This window comes from Tyto alba, unplaced genomic scaffold (assembly GCF_018691265.1).
Source record: "Tyto alba isolate M040663 unplaced genomic scaffold, T.alba_DEE_v4.0 Super-Scaffold_18, whole genome shotgun sequence".
Taxonomy (NCBI): Eukaryota; Metazoa; Chordata; class Aves; order Strigiformes; family Tytonidae; genus Tyto; species Tyto alba.
The window spans coordinates 6297467-6319048 of NW_024881280.1; the positions used below are offsets into that span (position 1 = coordinate 6297467).

The 21582-nt window shown below is 40.9% G+C and overlaps 1 protein-coding gene across 3 annotated transcripts in view; it reads left to right on the forward strand.

Annotated features, from left to right (window-relative positions):
• AMBRA1 (autophagy and beclin 1 regulator 1) overlaps positions 1-21582 on the forward strand; it is a 137888-nt gene that overhangs the window by 32070 nt on the left and 84236 nt on the right. For 2 of the 3 annotated variants that reach the window (XM_032993410.2, XM_032993411.2), the window contains 2 exons: positions 6471-6653; positions 21158-21241. In XM_032993410.2, coding sequence (XP_032849301.2) covers positions 6471-6653; positions 21158-21241 — 267 coding nt within the window. The remainder of the gene's footprint in view (positions 1-6470; positions 6654-21157; positions 21242-21582) is intronic. The other variant, XM_032993412.2, reaches the window with a different exon arrangement.

Sequence of the window (21582 nt, forward strand, 5' to 3'; positions counted from 1 at the left end):
TGGAGAACACTAGGTGGCAAGCAGGTCCAACATAAATGAGATATCAATAAATTTGAAATCTCTTTTGAAGAAAAATGAAGAAAACCCAAATAGTCTATTCAGGAGTAAGGGAGAATGCAGTAAAGGCATTTAGGAGCTAATGTGAGCAGACAATATGCTTGGAAGAATGGAATGTGTCCATAAATGTATCTGTATGAGAGCAAGCATAACTAGGATGTTATGTATGCTTAACAAGGAACTGACAGTTATTTCTGAAGAGTCATGAATCATTGACATAAGCAGCACTACAGGTGTTTCTATGTCTAAATCTCCAGAAGAGGTTGGAGTATTTCAGAGGACTAGAAAAAGCAAACATGGCAGAGTTATCAAAAATGGAAAGGAGTGATCTTTGCAGCTTCTGCTTAGTGTATTAAGAAAGCAACAGATGGGATAATGTGACCCACAGACTCTGTCAGAAGAAATGATAGAATCGTGAACAGCAAGCAGCTTTGGAAGCTTTCAAAGAATAAATCGTGACAAATAAGCTTTCTTTAGATGGGTTTAACAAAGCTGTGAATGAGGAAAATTCAATAAGTGTAAAATATATCTGATTCCTTGATTCTATTGTGATTCCCTTAAGGAACCTCTGTCATAGCTGCATGAATTGAAGGTTACTGGGATTTATCGTAAAGGATAGTACAGGAATTACCAGTGTATGAAAATTAAATATCTAAATTGCTGAAGGAGGTTTGTTGGTGTGGTGTTTTTGTTTTGTTTTGTTCTTTTTAATCTTGTTCTTTTTTGCATCATTAACAACAAAATCTGCATTTTTATACAGATGATGCTCTAAGTACCAGTTCTGAAATAAACGGCTATGTTGCAAACTGGCCACATGGTATAAATATGCTGGTAAATAACTCCTTGCTACCTGCCTTTGTAGATAAAACCTTGTAGAGGTGGAATCTTACATTAGTATTTTTTTTTTCCATTTATAGTGAAGAAAACTGCTTTTTAAAGATAATTCAAAGGCTCAGGAATGATGTAAATAAAACTGTTTGTAGTGAGGTAAAACTAAGGTGGAGTGTGCTATCCATATGTAAGGTTATTAGGAAACCAGCCTAGGTAACTGCAGAAGGTCTTGGTAATTGCGTGTCAGAACGATGCTGATAAATGTAAAAGCTTTCTAAATGGCAGCTGATTAAATGACAGGTGAAAGGATTGATTTACCTGGAAAGATGAACATGATATTTTACAAATGTTAATTAAAAGGTATTACTACATTCAGGTCAATTTATGAATGCCAAGAGCTGCTAAGTGGCTGGAAGTACACCATTCCTTATTTCTGGAATGTGTAATCCAAAACAGGCTGATTTTTTTTTTTTTTGAGCAGAGATTATAGAAATGGATTGCGACTCTCTGGGAGCTGCCTTTTAAAAAAGGAAAGAAGAGGGCCTGCCTAGGTTACCGACTTCTTTGTTTTCTTTCTGTCAGATCTGTGCTATGATGAAGCTCAATAAAATGTATGAAAAGGGATCAGTGCCTGAGACATTTCCTAGCATAAGCAGTGTTGTCAAAAATATTTTTTTACTTGAAGCCATTTTGGAACTGATACAATGCTCTTCATGTGACAATTCAAGTGTTTTTAGGTTGTGGTAGAAGCTATAGTAGCTTGAGTTTATAAGGAGCTTTGGAAGTAAAGTCCAATGTTGAAACTTCTTCTAAAACAGTTAATCTGTTCCAGTAAGTGTCACCGTCCTTTTCAGAGGATGAGATTCACAGATGCATAATCAGCACAAGCTGGAAGTTTGAGTGGGATAAGATTAGAGTCTTCTTCCATAAACCTTACTGGTGTGCTAGGCTAGGAGGATCTTTTCAACTGTCCCTTTAACTTGTTAGAAATTTGGGGCTGTGATTAAAAGGAGTGTTATTGCATTTTGAGTTTGTTTTGTAGCATCATCAGTTTGTAATGGAAAGTTATGTCTTTCAGGTGTTCTTAAAGTGAAAAAGTGAAACAAATGTGAAATAAATATACATCTATATATGTCTCTGTGTGTATGTGTTTAAATAGGTATTAAAAATATATTTTAAAAAATATAAAAAGTATATAAAAATATATCTACTTAAGACTAAGCTGTCCCCAGTTGAGTGAGTCTTTTTTAAAAGAACTGCATGATCTGAAGAATTTATTTTTGAGAGTGTGTGTGTGTTAGTTTTATTTCTGCATCTACTGTCTGTAATGGTGCTATATTTGAATAACTTAGGTCAGGAGTGAGGCAGGGAGAACATTTTTGAAGTTCGCTCAGATTTAGAATGAATATTCTGATGTAGACTCCAGCAGTCTTTCTCAGTGGCCTTGCTGAACCTTCTCTAAGGTCAGCTTGTCTGTTCTGTCATTCTCAACAGTTTCCATATACACTGAGCTCAGAAAACAATCTGCAGAGGAATCAAATAAAGCTGTCATCAAAGAACACCTATATTTACTTTTTAAAAAAATATAAATACTCAAAAGATGCTCCCAAACTGTGTATATAAAGTATTGGTAGATACAGCTCTAGAAAAAAAAAAAAAAAATCTAAGCTGCTAGAAAGTTACTAGGAAAGAGATTTTTCAGGTCAAATGTTGCCTTTGAGTAGAAGGTTTAAGTGGAGTGGAAGCAACCAAAACCTGATGTCCATTACCAGCATTGCCTTCAGCTCAAGGATTGGTGGCATGAATGCCACTGTAGATGACACCAATCAGGATAACACCTTTAAAAAATGTCTGCTAGAGGAGGGGCATTTAGAGGTGTGAGCTGTAGTGATGTCAGTGAACATCCTGGCCATCAGCATCAAGACAGGGTGGATGAGTGGTGTCAGTACAGTAGGAAACTTAGGGGTCTGCACAGCAGTATAGTGCTCTTGGATGCAGTTATACCAACGCTAGACATTCTTCAGTTGATGTTCTTGTGATTGATTGATTTATTTATTTTTAAATTTACTTCTGTAGAAGATACTAAAATGGGGCAGGGTGAAAAGAAGCAGCCTTTGTGTAAAAATTTTCATGTTTTCCATAAGTACAGCCAGCTGGTTTGGATATCTGGCTGTAGCTGAGGACGCTTCTATGTAGTAACTCAAGCTTTAGTACTCATGATGCCACTTAGAGCAAGATACTTGAACTGTACTAATGCTAGCAAAACATTTCCTTCCCTCAGTTCCACTTCTCTCCAGCCAGCCAGCCAGCAGCACTGGGTGCCTAGACAATACCCTGCCTCTCAATGACACAGTTGGAGGAGACAGAAGCTGTTCAGTTCTGGGTTTTTTCCCCTGCAGCGTTTCTCCCACTCAGTGCCTGGTTCTGTGGTGGCCACGTGGCAGCATAGCCTCTCCCCCTCTTAACCATCTGCTCCAGTAAACGAGGTCCAGTCACCTCAGACTAGGTTAATTGTCAAATGCAGCCCACTGTCCTGTGGATGCAAACTTGGTTTAAGAATTGCTGGATAACCTCCACCTGTGTTTTGCCACTGCGTTTTCAGAAGCACAGGTGAGAAACGGGCCAGGCAGCCTGCTGTGACTGGTGTGCATTCAGCCAGCTGGTAGACTTAACTTGGGTCAGGGGCTGATTCACTGTTGTGTTCAGTAGCTGAATGCACTGAAGAGATAGGTTTAGTGTTAAATGGTGTTTCATATGCTGCTTTGCAGCCTTTTGCTCCCTCCAGGACAGCTAAATCTCTTACGGGGGCTCTCAGCTCTGGTTCTGATTTGTGTCATAAGTGTATTCCAAAGACAGATATAGCCTGACAAATAGAATATTTTTTTTTTCCCTGCATGCACTCATCTACAAAGATTAATTCTTTAGCCTATTGCTTTGAATATGTTTCTCTCTTGCCCTTTTATGTTTTATCCCTCACACCTTTCTCTCACCTTTCTTCTCAGGCTTAAGCTTCTTGTCTTCTCTTTAGAAATCTTTTCCACAGTCTATCCAGTCTGCATACTGTGTGCTGTCAGGAAGCTGAATCTGGCATCTCGTCATCCATTATGGCCAGTCTTTATTGCCTACTCTTTCTTGTTCTTCTAACAAGCGTCATTGTGGTTTTTTCCTTGTGATGTGCTGCATAATTTGAGAAGACCCAATGTCTGCAAAACTCATTCTTCGTATCCTTCTGTAAAACTCTCCCTTGGTGTGACATTAGCAAAGAAGGAAGTTTCAGTGATTACAGTGCTGGACTGCTGAGACCACTGTTCATGATTTCCAGTGTTGCCTTGTTTCCATGTTCATTTCTTTCTCTATGTGCACATACTATGGCATAGACTTATTTTTAGACGTACACCAAGGCTTTGGCTTATGGAAAAGGCCAAAGAAGAGAACCACTCCTCATTTATGAGTGCACTGCTGTAATGCTTTGCTTTTTTTATACTTTGCCTATTAAGTCTTCAGGGGTGTACAGAGAAGTGCTGTGTTGGTACAGCAAAGTATTCTATGTTATATAAGCATGAGCAGCTTTAAATTCATCAGACAGTACATAAAAGATCTAGGAGGAATCCAAAACAAACTGAGTATGTGGTTCCCCTTGCCCTTTTGCTGCTTCTTGACTAAGTTTTTAGATCCCTGAGCCTGTAGTCTGTATGTTAAACTTGCTTCTTTACCAGGATGACAGCGTAGTAGGGTACGGGTAGCTTACCTTAGAGAAGATGCTCTTTGTGTCTACATGAGTTCTAATTCCTTCTTTCTCGCCACCCTCCCTTTTGCTTGTGTGCCCTGAATGTGTGGTGGAATGGGAGATTATATGTCCTTGATGGGTGTCTGCAGCCAAAACAACATTAAAACCATCTATCTCTTGAAGAATTAGCACATTTATTTCATGCTGCTCTAGGGAATGGTCTCTAGAAATATCACTAAATGTAGTTTTCCATTGAAATGTGACTTTAGGGATAGTAGCAGAGCATTTTATCAGACCTTGTCTAATTGTGTGCTGCTCATGCTGTTGTGGATGTGAAACTTAACCATTTATAAGCAAAATCTTATTCCAAGTACATTCCCATAGCATCGGCACAGCTCTGGGAGGAAAAAATAAAAAGTCTTGTAACAGTTGTATTTTAGAGATGATTATGCAGTTTCATTTTTGTCTCTGATTGTAGTATAAAACAGTGAAACTGTGTGGTGTTGGTCACTATAAAGTTAAACTTATCTGTAAGAGTCTTCATGGCTGATGATGAGATCCACTGTAAAATGAATTTAGCTTCAGACTCCGTTGTGAAGATGGGTAGCATTCCTAGAAGGCTGACAGGCCACCTCTCTTTGTGATTGCAAATGAGTATATTAATCTCTAGGCTATCCTCTGGAATTCACTGTTCGTTTGAGGTTTTTTGTTTTATTTTTCTCTGTTTAAAGCTGTTCACACTTTTATTTGTAGATTAAAAATTAGGGCTGCTCTCTCCATTATCAGTCTCCTGTCTGTGATGCCTTTTCAGGCAATGAGATTGTATTTTCATGACCCTGGGAAGTACCAGTCTGGTATCTTGAATTGAATAAAAAAGAATAAAATCAAACACATGTATGGAATGGGTCAGGGAGCTAGAAGTTAAAGGCATAGTTATCTTAATGTCTAATTATTTGGCTGTGTGTATGTTGTTGTCCCCTCCTCCTTCCAAATTAGAGTTCAAGTCTAATCCAAATAAGGCTAAAGAAATGATTATTCGAGCATCTGAGATATCTGGACTTCAATACTGAGTAACTGTGTCACAGAAAGTGTGTGCTAGGAACTGTGGATGTATGCAGGGTAGAAAAGAGTGTATTTTAACCTGTCATGCATCGAGGAAGGGGGTAATACGGGTGCATAAGAACTGATGCAAACAAAGGCCAAGCTATGCATGAGAGAGTCTTAAGAGTTAATTGCAGAGGAAGCTTTTCCTTTCAGGTGGGATGAAAAGCTTTTAGTACTTTTAACATACATCCAGTGGATCTGATGAAATTGCCACTGTATGAAATCCCTACCATTTGGATTATAAAGTAGTTAAAGCTGTTAAACCTTTTTTTCTCCTGCTCGAAACTTTGTGGTGCTTTATAAGTACCCTCAAAACAACAGCACCTTCCTTCAGTGTTTATTTGAACACTGCTGCTGTCTAGCATTGCAAGCAAAGTTCACATTGGGAGTGGGCTTGATTCTTATCAGGGATGCTTGCTGGGGTTAGTTGTGTGAACTGGTAATAAATGAAACTGAGCTCCAAAGAGTCCTGAGAAGCAAACTCCTCTGTACCATGGATGTACTTTTTGTCTAGAGGTACTGTGTCGTGCTTCTGTTTGCACATGGGAATCATGTGGGAGTGTAACGTATAAAGGGAAAATTACTTCTACTTGCTTTCTTTATTTACACTGTCTTGCTCACAGATAAAATGCAAACAACCAATTTTGTGATATGCTGTTACTGTCCTGGCACTTGGAGCTCAGAAGGAAAATTAGGACTGGCTGTCATTCTGTACTTGTATAACAAGTGTCTGTATATCTCTCTTGGTCAGGTTGTCTCCCGCTGCATATTATGCTCAGAGGATGATCCAGTATCTTTCCCGGCGGGACAGTATTCGACAGCGCTCTATGCGATACCAACAAAACCGTCTCCGCTCTTCCTCCTCCTCTTCCTCCACTTCAGAGAACTCAAGCCCATCTGTAGAGGGAAACGATCTGGAATTTGAAGATTTTGAGTAAGTGTACACGCTGCCTTGTCTTGCTCGAGTCTGTTGTCAGCACAATACTGCTTTGTGGCTTTCTACTGTTTACCAATCAAAGACGTTTCAGACTTCCTCTAGGAAGAGGTTAAGTCAAGTAATTCAATCAATAGTTAAAGTAGTAATCGCTACAAATGGGTCTTGTCATTTCTCTTATGAAAATGAAGGATGCTTTAGGCTACCTTCAACACATGTCAACCAGATTTAAAAGGCTGGTTAAATAAAGAAAAGGAGAATCTTTTTCTCCCATGGAATAGATGGGGAGCCCAGAGTTTTATTAGAGACTTCAAATCTTGACGCAGGACAGGAATCACTAAGAGGCTTTGCAGGACTTAGTTCTTTGGTCTGGGGCTATAGGAGACAGCCATACATGTTCTGTTATTTTTACTAGCTCTGTCTGTACAACTTTGTCAAATTAACTGAAGTTCCTGAGATTGTTTTGGTTTCTTTTTTGAAGACTTGGTGATTGTGAATCTGTGTTAAGGCTTAGTCTTCTGTAAGGAGAGCAAATGGCCTCTTGTGTCAAAGTGAGGAATGACGCTGCATCTAAACTGTAGAAGAGCATTCCTGTAAGTCATTGTGTTTCCTTCTGAGTGGTTCTCCAGATGAACTTTTAAAGTCTACTCTCCAGCATCTTCATTTGGACTTCTAGTGATACCCAGTGTAATCCCAGCAAACAGATTTATTGCAGACCTTTTCAAATAAATGGGAGCATAGTAATGGATTGTTTAGAAAGCATGGAGAGCAAAAGTTCAGGAGTTCAGATTAAAATCCATTTTAGCAAAAAAGAGAATATGACCTTTCTAGTCTGTCTTCAGTCATTTCCTTTTAAGTATGGGATTTTCCCTATGTACTTGTAAGTATTTCACTGAATTTTTTTCCCCCTTTGTGTATATTGTGATTAAAACATAAGATGATTCTGAGCGTGATCACAGAAGTAGTTAGTCTATGGTGGTAGTGTACTAGGGAGGTGTGTTTGATGGGAGCTGGGAACTCCTCAAAAATCTGGGCTTTTATGTTGCTGCTGCCAGCAGAGGATGCTGTCAACTTTGCTAGTATCGTAACTTTCATATTCACTTGCTGTAGTGGCACATACTTGAGATGGCATGTTGTTAAAGCTCCATGTCCTTTGCATCAGGGTGAAGTCCCTTTGTGAAGGACACTGGTAACACTAGCTATTCCCAGAAAAGCAAGATATTAATCCCTTTCTGACTTTTTAAGTGGTGGTAGACTTTTTTTTTTTTGCTTAGAATGTTATTTTGCAAAGCTGTCATTTCATGCTCCAGCAATTAAATATTCAGAAGTACAGGGTGAGTGAATGTCTTCACCTGTCATTGTGGCCTTGTTTGTGTGAGATGTAAATGAGGGGAGATAATACAGAAGAGTCACTGCCTAGTAGTTTTTCCCAAGCAGCTTCGTGGTCTGGAAGAGCAGAAATATGGTGGCTGCTGGGCCAGTTTTATGAGGCGGGTGCGTTGCAAGCATAGACCTTAATATTTCCATTATTCCATTTCATTTGTCTGGGGTGGCTTGTTCAGCTGGGAAAATACACAGAGCCAGGCAAATGCCTTGCAGAGAAGTCTGTTCCCCTGCAGATAATGTTCACACAGTAAGAGCACCCAGCCAGGGAAGCAATTCAATCAGCCGTGCTAAGGTTGTCTTTCAATTCATACTGAGCAAAAAGAGGTGTTTATTCCTTACTGTGGAGTGGCTGAATTTGTTGGCTGAATATTTCATACTGAATTCTGGTCTATGCATTCAAGACATGCTGTCTTTTTCTTTCTCTGCTTCATTATTTCTCATGGCTGATTAGAGGGAGCTGCTGTGCGGGGGTCCTTAGAGCTGGAACTTGTCTTGTGACTCATTTGATTTCTTCTGCTGACACTTCACAATGAAATCTCTTATACAGAGCTCTTGCTTTTCCTTTTGGCTCCTGCATCTCCTCTTCTTTGCTTGCTCACCTGAGCAGAGTCATGTATTCCTTTCTTGCACTGATTTAGGTGCTCTGGCTTCCCTGCTTCTCCAGATCTGATACAGGACAGGGAGTTGCTACTGTGTCTAGCTGTCTGCAGGTCATGCTTTTCTCCTGGAATTTGGTGAATTTTTTTAATGTAAAAGCCATAGCAAATTGCCTTGATACTTTATCTTTCTAGACTGGTTAATGTAATTGGTAAATATTCTCTCCATCTTCCTGGAGATCAGAAGGAAGATGCAAGGGGCATTAAGCAACAGTTGGTTTTACTATACATAATGTTCTGGGCATGGATTGAGCCCCGTGCTTGTGCAGGGTGCCTGAGGGAGAAGCCTTCCTTGGCTGTCATCTTTTCTGGGGTTCTGAGGTTTTTTTTTTTTTTCCTCCTCTGAGGTTCATTTTTTAGTTTTCAGCTTTGCTTGCCTAATGACCTATTGAGGGGCATGAAAAACTTGGCGTCTGCACGGTTTGTGTGCATATGGCCTCTAAATTTAAGCTAAAGCCTCTCCTCCAGTGTGTCAGTCTAATGGTATAATTTTCTCCATGCAGTTTCTCCAGAATCTGATTTGAATTAATTCATAATTACATTTAGTTTGTGATACCAATAGCAGTAGTGTGGGTCTAAGGATGTGAAGTAGATTGGTTTTATAGGTATTAGGAATATCTTTCTATTACACCAACTTTTATGGACAGGGGAGGAGGAAGGGGACATAAGCTATACCTGTGCTATTTGGTCTAATAAGATGTTATCTCTCTATGTGCACTGCCTGTATTTAACCTGTCACTGTTGTCATCTTACTGCTTGTTGAGTGCAACTGACAACTGTAAATTTAGTCGTGTCTGCATGAAAGCATTTGATACGGTTTGTAATATATATAAACAGATTGTAATATTAGGTTATTAACAGATAAATTGATATGAGTGGGTTTTAAGGTTATCTTTAGCAGAATCCTGAGCTAAAATGAAAAGATTTCTGGTATTCTGGAATAAATCTCTGAATGGAGAATGACGTCACTTTAGTCATCCAGCATAACTGGTAAAAATATTCTTTGTAGGCAAGTCATAGATGTTGAACTTTCTAATTTCAAGGTCTTTTTTTGAGTGTGTTGTGTTTGGATCACCTAGTAAACTGAGACTTTTTAGAACTAAACTATCTTTTCTTTTGACTACTTCTGGGTCTCTTCTAGAGACTTTCAGTAGTCTAGAACAGCTCTGGTACTGGAGACTGTGGGTGATGCCTCCAGGACTCTTTGGATAGCACAAGCTGATTTTTTTTCACATGTAATTCTAAATCTGTCACTATAATCAGAATGTGAAGGTGTTTCTGTAGATGAATTCTGGTCATCAATGTCCCTTTTTGTGTGCAGTCAGCGTGGGAACAAATACACAAATACATGTTCGTTTTATCTGTCAGACTGAGAAGCAGATATATAGGACAGTGCACCAGCTTGCCGTCTGAAAGGCTTGCTCAAATCCCTCACTACACTTCTACAAAGGCTTTCAAGCCAAGGCTAAAGGTGTGACCGTGGCTGACGCTTCTGTCTGCTTTTGAGAGTGGGCTGCCTGGTAGAATATAGATATGAAGGAGGCTGGGGATTATACTCTTTCAATGTCTGCAGCTTTTCCCTCTTTCTATTCTCTCCTTTTTCCTTCTTCCCAGGAGGTTCTGTGCTGGGATGGATACATTCAGTTGTGCCATTGTCACACACTTTAGTGTGTCTCTACAAGAAGGGCTTTACCTCACAGGCCTGAAATCTTGTTTTGGTGCTTTATCTTTTTAACTTCTCTTGAGACACTGCTGAGCACCCAGACAGAGAATGAGAGTGCTGTAGGTGCTGTTTTACTGAGGCCACAATGGGCATTCTGGTTTTGTGGAAGCAGGCTCTTGCTTTGCGGAGCTGATGAATCACTTATGGAAAGCTTACAAGATTCAAGGTGGAATTATTTGGCTTTATTTGTCAACTTACAATCCTTTTACTTGTGGCATGTTCTGGACCAAGACTTGTGGTTTCTCAGATGGACATCTTGCAGGGGTCTCTTCCTAAGTGCATAAGATATATGTGTATCTGCCATGCTTGTCTTCTGCCATTTTTGGTTGCTGCTTTGACACTGTCACAGCACGACCTGCCAAACCTAAGTTCTTCCAGTAGCCTCTTGCCTTAAAAGTTTCCAAGGATCACAACCTGCCAGCTGACTGCCCCTGCATTAAAGCTCTAAGTCTCTCTTCTGGTTTTCTGAATATGATTTTAATTTATTTTGGAGAATAATATGGTAGATTCTTTTTGGCCTCTTCCTCTTATTTGCTTTGGGAGTTTGTTTTGTGTCACGGTGTTCCACTCCAAGCTGGCATTTTGGTTTAACTGTTTTCTGTATTAAGGACAAAAGTGCACAGCTGATTAGAAATTCATGCAAGATATCCAGGCAATCACCCTTCTTTTGGAATGTCTTAATTTAAAACATCTTTTCTTGTTAGCTTCTTTAGGAACCTTGACTTGTGCATTTGGTACCTGAAAAATATTCATTAGGAACTGGCTAGAAGCAGTTGTGTCTGAACTAACATTGTGCAGTGAGAGAGAGAAGGGGAGACAATGGCTGTGGCAGTGTGGTTACTCAGCGGTGTGTACTTGGGTAGTAGGTTGGGGTTTGGGTCCTCTTCTCCCTGTTGCTTCTCAAGTGAAATGGTGGAAGTGGGTTTTGGGGAGGGAGTTGTGTGTCATGGTACAAATAAGCATATGGTTTGCTTAAAGGCTTCGAGATTTTGGGGAAGTTTGAGTGAGGGGAGAGAGAGGTTGAAGACTACCAGTTACTGACATAACCTCTTCCTTACCCTTGTGAAGGAATTCCCTGCTCATGGTTAAATCCAGACTCCACCTTTTCAGTCTGTTATCATTGTTTGTTAGAGACACAGAGCAATGGGAGTGCTAATCTGCAGAAATGCAATCAATTCACAATGCACCTGTTGTTTTCCCTTAAAACACCAACTCTTAAGAGCACATGGTAGAACTGGGATTCTTTGTACAGCCAGCCTTGGTGTTTACTGCCCTCCTTCCCAGCTGTTCACTGTGCATTTGTGTTCTTCAGAGTGGTTTTTAATTCCTGTGACAACCTTCAACTTCTGCAAAAGAAACTCCTTCAAGCAGGAAGCCAGGTTTTCTTGGCAGGAGAAAGGAGAGATTGGAATGGCTAAAGTTTTTTGTGAGACTTGAAATAAGTCTGGAAGTTTTGATCTATAGCTCTAGAATAGTGAGAGAAGTTCTGTTATTGTATAGAGAGAAGTGTAGGGAATCCCAGAGGTAAGGAAAGCTGTTTAGTCTGTAGGGTGACTAGAGCTTAAGCCAACAGCTCCGGCTGGATGGGATGCCAAGTGCAAAGTTCTGATAGGGCACAGTGAAGGTGGGTAAGAGAGAGCTTGATCAATGGTAGCCTTTTGGTGTAGTGGTAGAACGGTTGCATATATGAACCACAAAGTTTCTAAAAGCAGTTAGGCTGGGGTTTTTTCATTTTTCTCCTTACCATCCTGGTGTTTACATTTGAGGCTAACAAAAGACATGGTAGGAGATGTGAGAATCTATGTGGGCTCTTCACATCACTTAAATGCAGATGGAAATGGATGTTTTAGTATCCATGGTACATCAGTAAAAAAAAAAAAAAAAATCAGAAAAAGCATCCGTTTCTTTCTGGAAGTCTTCGATGGGGCAGTTTATCTGTCTCTCTTACTTGAGCAGCTACAAATAATATTCTTGTTAGCAATTTGTTATTTGAGTTCAGATAAAGGTATTGAAAGCAGGATTGCTATTTATTGTACATACCTGCCTTTTTTTTTTTCCTCCCAGAGCCCCTTTATCTGTGGTTTTGATGCTGTTTCCTCCGCCTCTGTTTCTTGGCTCTTATGGCTCTGCATTGCTGTTTTTGATGAAGATGGACCTTCTCAAAACTGGTGTTCAAGGCAGACCTGAATTTTGTGGAACTTGGTGGTCACTTTCTGTTGTGGTTTTTTGTTTGTGTTGGTTTTTTTTTGTTTCCCCCTCTCTGCTACAGGTTTCTGGAGCAGTTAGTACTGGGATGTTGCTTCCAGATACATAGCAATTTATGTTAATTGTATTCATCATCTTAAACACAGTTGCAGGCTAAGAATGCTAACAAGTCCTGGATGAATGGGAATGATATTGAATCTACTCTTTGAACTTCATTTTTCAAGGATTACTGAGAGTCTTAGCTTGGCTTGTGATCTACTCATAGTAGCCTGCAGCGTCATTTTCCCTATTCTTTTTATCTTTATCTTTTGTGACAGTCTTTTATATTCCCCTTATCTTGGTCTTAATGTCTAATAATACTGCCTGGATGCAGTGACAGGCAATGACTATTTCCTTGCAGCAGTACTGCAGGATATTGCTAACCTCTCTAGCATAATGTTGTTTTACCATTAAGTCACATTCCAGCAAGGCAAGTGTCTTCCTAGCAGGGCAGTGAAAGAATGAGTGCCTTTTGAAAGATGGAAGTTGCCAGAAAAGCTCACATCATATTCCATACTGTTGGTTGCCTGGGCTTGTAGAAACAGTTTTGATGTCAAGATGGTACACTTGGGGTTTTCTGCTCCTTATGAACGGTGTTAATTATTTTCCTTTTGCTTTTATTTTGTGGCAGTGAAACTCTTAAATCAAAGTCAGTCACCTAGTAGGTGATGTCTGGTGTTAATGAGAGTGGTTAGGAAGCAAGCTGTTCTTAGTTTGTTGCTGGCCATGCAAGGCAGGCAGTGGTTAGCATTCCTCAAGCCTGTAGGTCCAGCAGATTAGCGTGCATTTATGTTTTCATTTCAGTTCCCCTTGGAAGACAAGAAGCATAACAGTGCAATATATTTAAAAAAAAAAAAAAAGTTGGTGCTTACTTTTGATGCTTTATTCCAGTATTGAAGACTGATGGGGCAGTGACTGTATGTTTGTGCTGTGAGCTGTGTTCAGTGAGCACAACTTGTTTCCAAGTGATTAGAATTAGCTGTAGTGATGTTTTCCCTAGTCATGCTCATGTTTGGATGAATGTTTGAAAGTGGCTAATTAATGGGTCTCAAAGGAATGGTAGTTGTAGTACTGGATACCCTGATTTTTTTATAAAACATTGAATACTGTGGTTTCCTTATGTCCTGGGTTGAGTGAGCGGTGGAGTTTTTTGGTGGCAGGGGAGGGGGCTATCGGGGCGGCCCCCTGTGAGAAGCTTCTCGAAGCTCCCCCAGCTCCACGTCAGCTCCACTTCTGTTTGGAAAATTAAGCCCATCAGCTGCGCCTCTGCGATAATGTATTTAAGAAGGGATGTGGTGACGGGCAGTCGGACTTGTGAGTAGGAGTTGCTGCAGCTGCATGAACACCAAGGTCAGTGGAGGAACGGAGGAAGAAAGGAGGGGGGGAGGTGTGCCGGAGCAGAGACCCCCCTGTATCCTGTGGTGAAATGGCAGGGCGGCCCCCCCCTGCCACCCATGAAGATCTGCGGTGGAGCAGACATTGATTTATGGCCTGTGGCTCCTGCTCAGCTGATCAAGGTTCTGTGCCCAAAGAGGGCCGGGGTCTCATGGGAAAAGGCAGCCCCGCTGCTGTAATTCAGCGCTGGGAGGATTGCAGCATGCGGGGGAGTCCCACGCCGGAGCAGCTCGGGAAGGGCTGCAGCCGTGGGAGGGAATCCAGTCGGAGGAAGTTGGTGACCCACGCTGGAGCAGTGTGGGGAACGCTGCGGCCCGTGGGAGGGACTCATGTCGGAGAAAGTTTCTGGAGGACTGTCTGCTGTGAGAGGGGGACCACGATGGAGCAGGGGGAACAAGTTCCAGAAGCTCCCCCCACTGAAGATATAGGAAGTGGCAGAACTGACTGCACCCCCCATTCCCTGCCCCTGCGCCGCTGGGGGAGGAGGTAGAGATATTGGGAGCAGAGCTGAGCCCGGGAAGAAGGGAGGGGTCGGGGGAAGGTGTTCTCAAGATGTGGCAATGCTTCTCACTGTCCTACTCTGTTACGTGTTGTTAGTGTCTGTAATAAATGTATGGGGTTTTTTTCTTCCCCTAACGAGTCTGCCTCTTGCTTGTGACCATAAAGGGGGATTTTTCCCCATCCCAGTCCTGTCTCGAACCCCAAGCCTGGCTCTCTGTCCCTTCTCATTGCCGGAGGGGAAGGGAGAGAGAGCTGCTGCATTGTGGTTGGCTGCCAACCAGGCCTAAACCACGACACCTTAATACTCATGTGCCAGGTCTAGGCTGAGGAGTAAGGGGTTCTCTATCTTTCTCTGGCCTCTGGTGTTTCTGTTTTCTGATGATTTACTGTAGCTATGGAGTGTATCAGTCTTACTCTAAAACGTGTCATCAATTTGTGAGCCCACCACACAGTGAGGTGATTAAAAGAGAGACAACTGGATACTGCACCTAAACAAGAGCGAGTGCTTCATTCTCGTTCCAAATCAGCCTTTCTTTTAAGCAATTAGTCCTTGGTGTTTAACGGGCAACTGCTGCTGGTTATCTTGACCAGGTGATAAATCCTCTCTTATGTGATGCTTCTCCGAGACACTTGATCTTCTGAAGTGCCATTTTTAATCTTGTAAATACATTTCCCCTGAACAGCCCTCTGAGAGGCAATCAAGGCTGGGGGGTTTGTTTCCCTCTGGTCAGGAGAGCCATTAGTAACTCAGCAGTCTGCTGTTTTATAGGAAGTTTTAGCTAATAAATAGATACAAGTTTTCCCTGGTGTTCCCTTAAAAAAGCTACTAGTGAAAGACTGGTATTTTAGCCTTCCAGAGAACACAGGAAGATGGAAAGGCAGCATGTCTTGGGTGACTTTGCTAACTTTATCAATTACTGTATTAAGTAGCTGTGTTAAAAATCTATTATTCTAGTTCCTGTCTCTTTAGCTGGGCAGCATTGCTCTTTGCAGTTGCTCTAATATTTTTATTCTGCAGTTTTGTTTGGCTTCTGGTGTTAGGAGCTTGCTCTACAGTCCTAATACATTTAGTGCTAGGAAAGGCTTTTTGTGTAGCAGATGCTTCTTTTTGCTTAAATTTTCTTGTTGTTTGTTGTCTCCTTCTGTTCTGCCTTAAGTACTTCTCTTTGAGTAATGGTCATACCCTTCAAAGATGGGTAGATGAATTTATATTTATAACTTTTTTTTTTTACCAGATTATATATATTATTTTAAATCAGTGTGTTTGTCATTTTAATATTTGTGGATGTCAATACTTGTACACTTTTTGATAGGACCAGTGCTCCTGACTTGCTTATTTGTATCTATTTGTAGAAAAAAGTCTGCTCAGAGATAAGTCAGTTGTCTTGAATCTTTTCTCTTAAATAATCCTGGTTTTAGGTGAGATACCCTTGTCCACAGAACCATAGTAGGGTGGTCCCCTTTTCCTGGGTTGAGTTTACAACTTCTCCAAGACATAAAGACTGTAAGTAAAATGTACTGGGTGGAACCTGTATTTTTTGACTGCAGATGTTATTCCAGCTGCTATGTCTCTCTGCAGAGTTACAACCAACTTGCAATGTGGCTTTTCTTTTTATCTTCTAGGATACCTGTATCTCACTGAAATATTCAGAATGTCAGGGGTTTATTTATTTCAGGTTTACCTCTCTATTTTGAGGCTTATTTCCTAGAAATGCTCCCAGTTTTCCCTGACTTCATTTGTAGGACATGCTCACAATTTTGCAGGATCAGAGGAAAAACTGATGTTTTAACAGCTGGTATTTGCTGCTTCTCTCAGTTCTAAAGCTAATAGTTAACTTTCTGTCATAGTGTTCCCAACATTGTCTGTCCCTTACTCATCAGGATGGTCCTGGAAAGTGATTGACATGGTTTTGGAATCATTTGCAAATGTAATGTTCCCCATACCACCTCTCTTCCTACTCTTGTACCCTTTGTAAAACATAGTACATGCTTTGTTTTGTAGTCCTATGCAGCTGTTGTGAGTGGACCCTTCTTGGAATATGTTATCTGTTTTCATCTAAATCAGCAGTGAATCCTGTGAAATGAATTACAAGATCTCTTACAATCACAGAATCATAGAGTGGTTTGAGTTGGAAGGGACCTTAAAGATCATCTGGTTCCAACCCCCCTGCCCCAGGCAGGGTCACTTTTCACTAGATCAGGTTGCTCAAAGCCTCGTACAACCTGGCCTTTCAGGATCTGTTTCTTCTTCAGTATGGCCAGTTTAACATGACATCCTCCACGTACCCTCTTTAGAGGACTTGGGTTCAGACTTGACCAACCTCTAAAGCCAAATAAGTTTGCATTTTCTGGTAACCTTCTCTGAGCTCCTGATAGGATCTTTGTGCTACTCCTGCTCTTCTTGCTTTGTGCTACTCATGACCTCTGTGCTATCTCCTCTGCAGTCTTAAAAAATTGATAGCAAGTAAGTGGAGATACTTAATGTTTGAAGTACCAAGAAAATGTTGGTTTTTTCTGTTACATCAAGATGTTGCAACTGAATCCAGTGCCAATCCTTAAGGATATTAGTAGATGCCATTTAACCAATTAGTTAACATTTCTATTGTATGTAAGTGTCTAACCTCTGCAGTACAAATTGATTTAGCATTTTAAATTGGATCGTATGAAACACAACAAAATGCTGAAAATATGGAGCAATCAACTTGGTCTGATATAATTTGATTCTTATGAACTTGCATGGCTTACTGGTGCTGTCTCTGATAATTAAATGGGTTTTCAAAATGGTCATTGTTGACCTAATTCTATTGGCAGTATAGTCAGTGGGAGTTTTAATATTGACTACAATGGGAACAGTTAGACCAACAGATTTCATTAGAAATCCCATGCTGTGTGTTTAATATCACTTCCTGATACAACAGTCTCTAAATATTAAAGAGAATTCTTGCCAAGATAGAAAAGCAGTACATAGCTTTTTTCCTTTCTGACAGTCTTGACTATCTTCTGTATCCACTCAGTTATTAATGCGGTAGCCAAGTTACCAGATGTAAAAGAGTGCCTTTTTCTCCAGACTTTAGGATGTAAAGTTTTGCATCTCTGTCTCTGTTCTCAGAGCCGGCATTGCTGCTCTCAACAAGCAAATGAAACAATAGCAGTAAAGTCCAAGGAGATTTGACTGTCTTACCCAGTTTAGGATAAACTTTCATCCTTCTTATGCCCTATTAAAGATCCATAAATCTCCTGAATGTATGGGAATTGCCTTCTTTTCCTGCTCCGTTCTGTGTTAGTGTCAATGCTATTTTTCCCCTACCAACTCTTGTTCTCCATATCGCTGTTTTGATTTCTCCCACACTGGTATCTGGACAAATTATGAATAACCTGAATTTTGAGCCAGACCCTTCAAGTTGTTTTGACCATTTGTTGGTTCTCCCAATTCTCCTCCTGAGACAAATTAGTCTGTTAATAATTATAACATTAAGTCTCCCTTGTCACCTTCCATGCTGATTACTTCTGATTCTTTCCCTGCGTCTTGCTCATTGCATTGCTCAGTTACTTCATTATTATTTTTTCACTGCAGAAGTTTCCCTGTGCTGTTCATATTTACTGGTGCACTTGAAACAAAGGGCATCGCAGGACAACTTTTTAGCCGTGTTACAGCACTTGCTGTGGCATATTTTTGTTTCATTTACTTTTGCAAGGTCATCAAGTTGCTTTACAGAAGAGGCTTTTTTTTTTTTTTTTCATGTAGACACACACACTCCGAGGGATTTGCTTTTTGGAGGTTATGTTAATTAAGCTATCCACTGCAAATCATTAGCTAATGAGTCTGTAGGTAGTTGACACTAGAAAGTAGAGCATGAGATCTTCGCCAGTACTTCAGAGAACTTTGGAAACTTTTCATTTCTTGCTGGAGTGTTTCACGCTGGCACTGCAGTCGTGCTAACATCTGCTCTCCTCCCTCTGTCAGCAGGCTGTATGTGCTACAGAAATAACACAAAGTGCCACCCTTCTTCACTGATCTGTAGGTTTGGGTCTTTTTTTTTTTTTTAATTTTCCTTTTTAGAAGGTGCAGAAATAATCTTCAGCTCGCACCAGGGTAATATCAGCTGTTCTAGTTTCTCAGCACTAGATGCTTAAAAACACTCTTGCATGTAGTTGAGCATGGGAATTCAGATATAAATGACTCTGTAAATTAGTGATTCAGAGTAATGTTTAGTAATATTTCTCTTTAGCATAAGGGAGTGTATCTGACACTTTCATTACAGTAAATAGGAACTCTAGCATTCTCAGAGGATAGTCATTGTTTCTTATTCCCAATTTTGCTGTTTGAGTTACAGGGCAGTGGCAGTTGGGGGGTGGTGTTTTTAATTTTTTTTTTTTTTTTAAGGGCATGATAAAAACAGATTTCTGTTTCTTGATACTTGATAGAGGCTGTGTCTGTCAAGGTGAAAACTGAAGAAAAGTCTAGTCTGTATTTTTAATTTTTTAGGCTTTTTATATTGGGGAAGAGTTGTCTGCACAGTGAATGGGACAGTACAGGATAGAGTTCTCACATCAAAAAGTTTTTATGGATGCTAAGAGTGTTGGCTGGTGCCATTTGAAAAAAATGGAACAATTAGTTGCTTTAGGTCTCTTGATTTGGGCTGTCGGAGACTTTGCACCTCTATTTTTTTGTTTGCTGGACCTAATTCCTCATTCCTTTTGAAACCTGCTGCAGAGATGCTCTTTAACTGGGGACTTCTGCAGGGTGTAGCCCTGCTGTAGCTCCTCTTGCTGACACTTGTCCCTTTCAAAACCGTCTTCCAATTCGAGTAAATGTCCGAAGCAAATGCAAACCCTGAGCAACGTTTTGCTGCTTTTCTTCCAGTGCTGCATATCAGCATCGTTTCAAAAACTGCTGCACGGACTTTTACAAAGTGAATTTCTTGTTTGACTTCCACTAGCTCTTACTGTGTGTGGCAAGATCTGGAACGTGACACTTCTTTTTCCCTTTGGCCTTTTCTCTTTAGCAGGAAAAGTTGATATGTCAGCACTCTGAGTTTGTAGGATTCCTTCTGTTATTGATCCCCATCTTAATAGGCTGGAGGCCTCTGAAGAAACAGCATCAGCTTTTACAGGGCTGATGTCAGGAACCCCGCTGGTTACTCAGAAACCTCAGGGCAAGGTGTGGCTTTGGCTGTGAACAGCAAATGCTGCGTCTGCAGTGGGAGGAGAAATGTAAGCTTTGAGCTTGGATTTAGGTTTGGTTTTGATGAAATGGCTTGAAATGCTAACGAGCTTTGCAGAATAACCTCTGCTTTTGTGTTCCTGGCTCCTTAAGTGTGTGGGAAACAGCCGCGTAATGGACTTTCTTCTCAGCCCACGTTTCTTGCTCACTGACTTTAAAAAAGCAAAACAAAAAAAAAAAATTATAAAGTGCACAGCTTGCTGGAGTGGGTTAGGAATGTGCTGCTAGTGTGTTGCATAAGGAATATTTAGTTTCCTAGTGATTCCAAGGCTCTGCAAGTAATATTCTCCCCACAACTGCTTGGGAAGGAGACAAGTAGGGCTGCAATTACAGATGGGGATCTGGAAGCCAGGGAGAACAGACTTGCTACTTGTGCAAGGTTATGCAGAGAGTGGATTTTGGAATGGAGAATAAAGCACCGCACAGATCTGTTTCACAACTCCAGAGTCCCTAATGGAGTCTCATTATTCTCCTTTTGGTTTTAGTGCTGTATTATTGCAGGTCCTCCTGTGACCTGTGAACGCAATATCAGGAATTTTGTTTGCTGGGGACTCTGGAGGTCCTCTAGTTTGGCTTCCTGCTTGTTGTAGGGTTGCTACTGTCAAAATCAGACTGGGTCACTCATGGCTTTGTCTAGCTCCTTTCTTAAGACTTGCAAGGATGGCAGCTTCTCAGCCTCTCTGGGTAACCTGTTCAGTGTTGCACTGCCCTCCTGGGGAAGATGACTTTCCTGTGTCTGCTGTAGGGTGATAGATGCTAGATCCTTTCCCCTCGTTTCCCAAGGCCCAGACATTTACTGTGGAACAGAATGAGAGGTTTTTGAGGAGCTACAGTTTTGTCTAATACCACCTAGCATTTCTGACTAGACTGGAAAAGCTTGTGAAAGGTGAGATTATTTTAAACTGTGATGGCACTTAAACTTGACCTTGAGGGAAGGAGAGCAAAAGAACAGTCTGCAGACTATGCTCTTTTGTCTGCACTTCTGGGAATGAAAAAGTGAAGCTTTACAGATCTCTTTGACTAACAGAAAGTTCTCATCAGGACTGTGACATCCAAATTCTAAGGTTTCTCATTCATTTGCTCAGGTACTGACTGATTCGTTGACTCTCTGTGGTTTTGTTGATACTTTTAAGACGTAGTCAAGCAATGAAGAAAATGGACATTAGGCTACCCATATGTAAAACTGTCAGGAGTCTTTGGTACAGTAAGTTGTATGAATTTGGAACATTAGAAGCATGTGACTTACACAAGAGAACCATTAAATCTCAGTGGCATACTCAGGATGACTGTGTGATGGTGTTGGGTTTTCCTTTCTTGGAGAATACTTTATTACAGAGTATTTTTAATCTACAATAATTTCTTTTTCCTTTTGTTGAAGGGACAATGGAGACCGATCGAGGCACCGAGCTCCCCGGAATGCCCGCATGTCTGCACCATCGCTGGGGCGCTTTGTCCCAAGGTAAGGCTTGTATGTGTAAGAGTAGGAGGATGTGGAAATCTTGGAGATACCAGTTGCAATACAGCACTCTGGTGCTTTCAGATGGATCCCTTTCTTGCACAGGGCTGCTGTATTCTTGGCTTGCAATTTCTGGGACCCCTGAGATGGCATGTAGTTATGATCAGCTCATTCCGTGACATTTGAAGGACAGCATCATCTTAGTGCTTCTTATCTGCAGGTTGGGGCTACAGTGTGAAGGCAGAATAAGAGGAGAAAAAAATCTGATTGGAGACTCTCGGCACAACCTGCTGGTTTGAGATTAGGAAGCTATTGTGGGAGGTAAAGGATTTGCTTAATGCTGA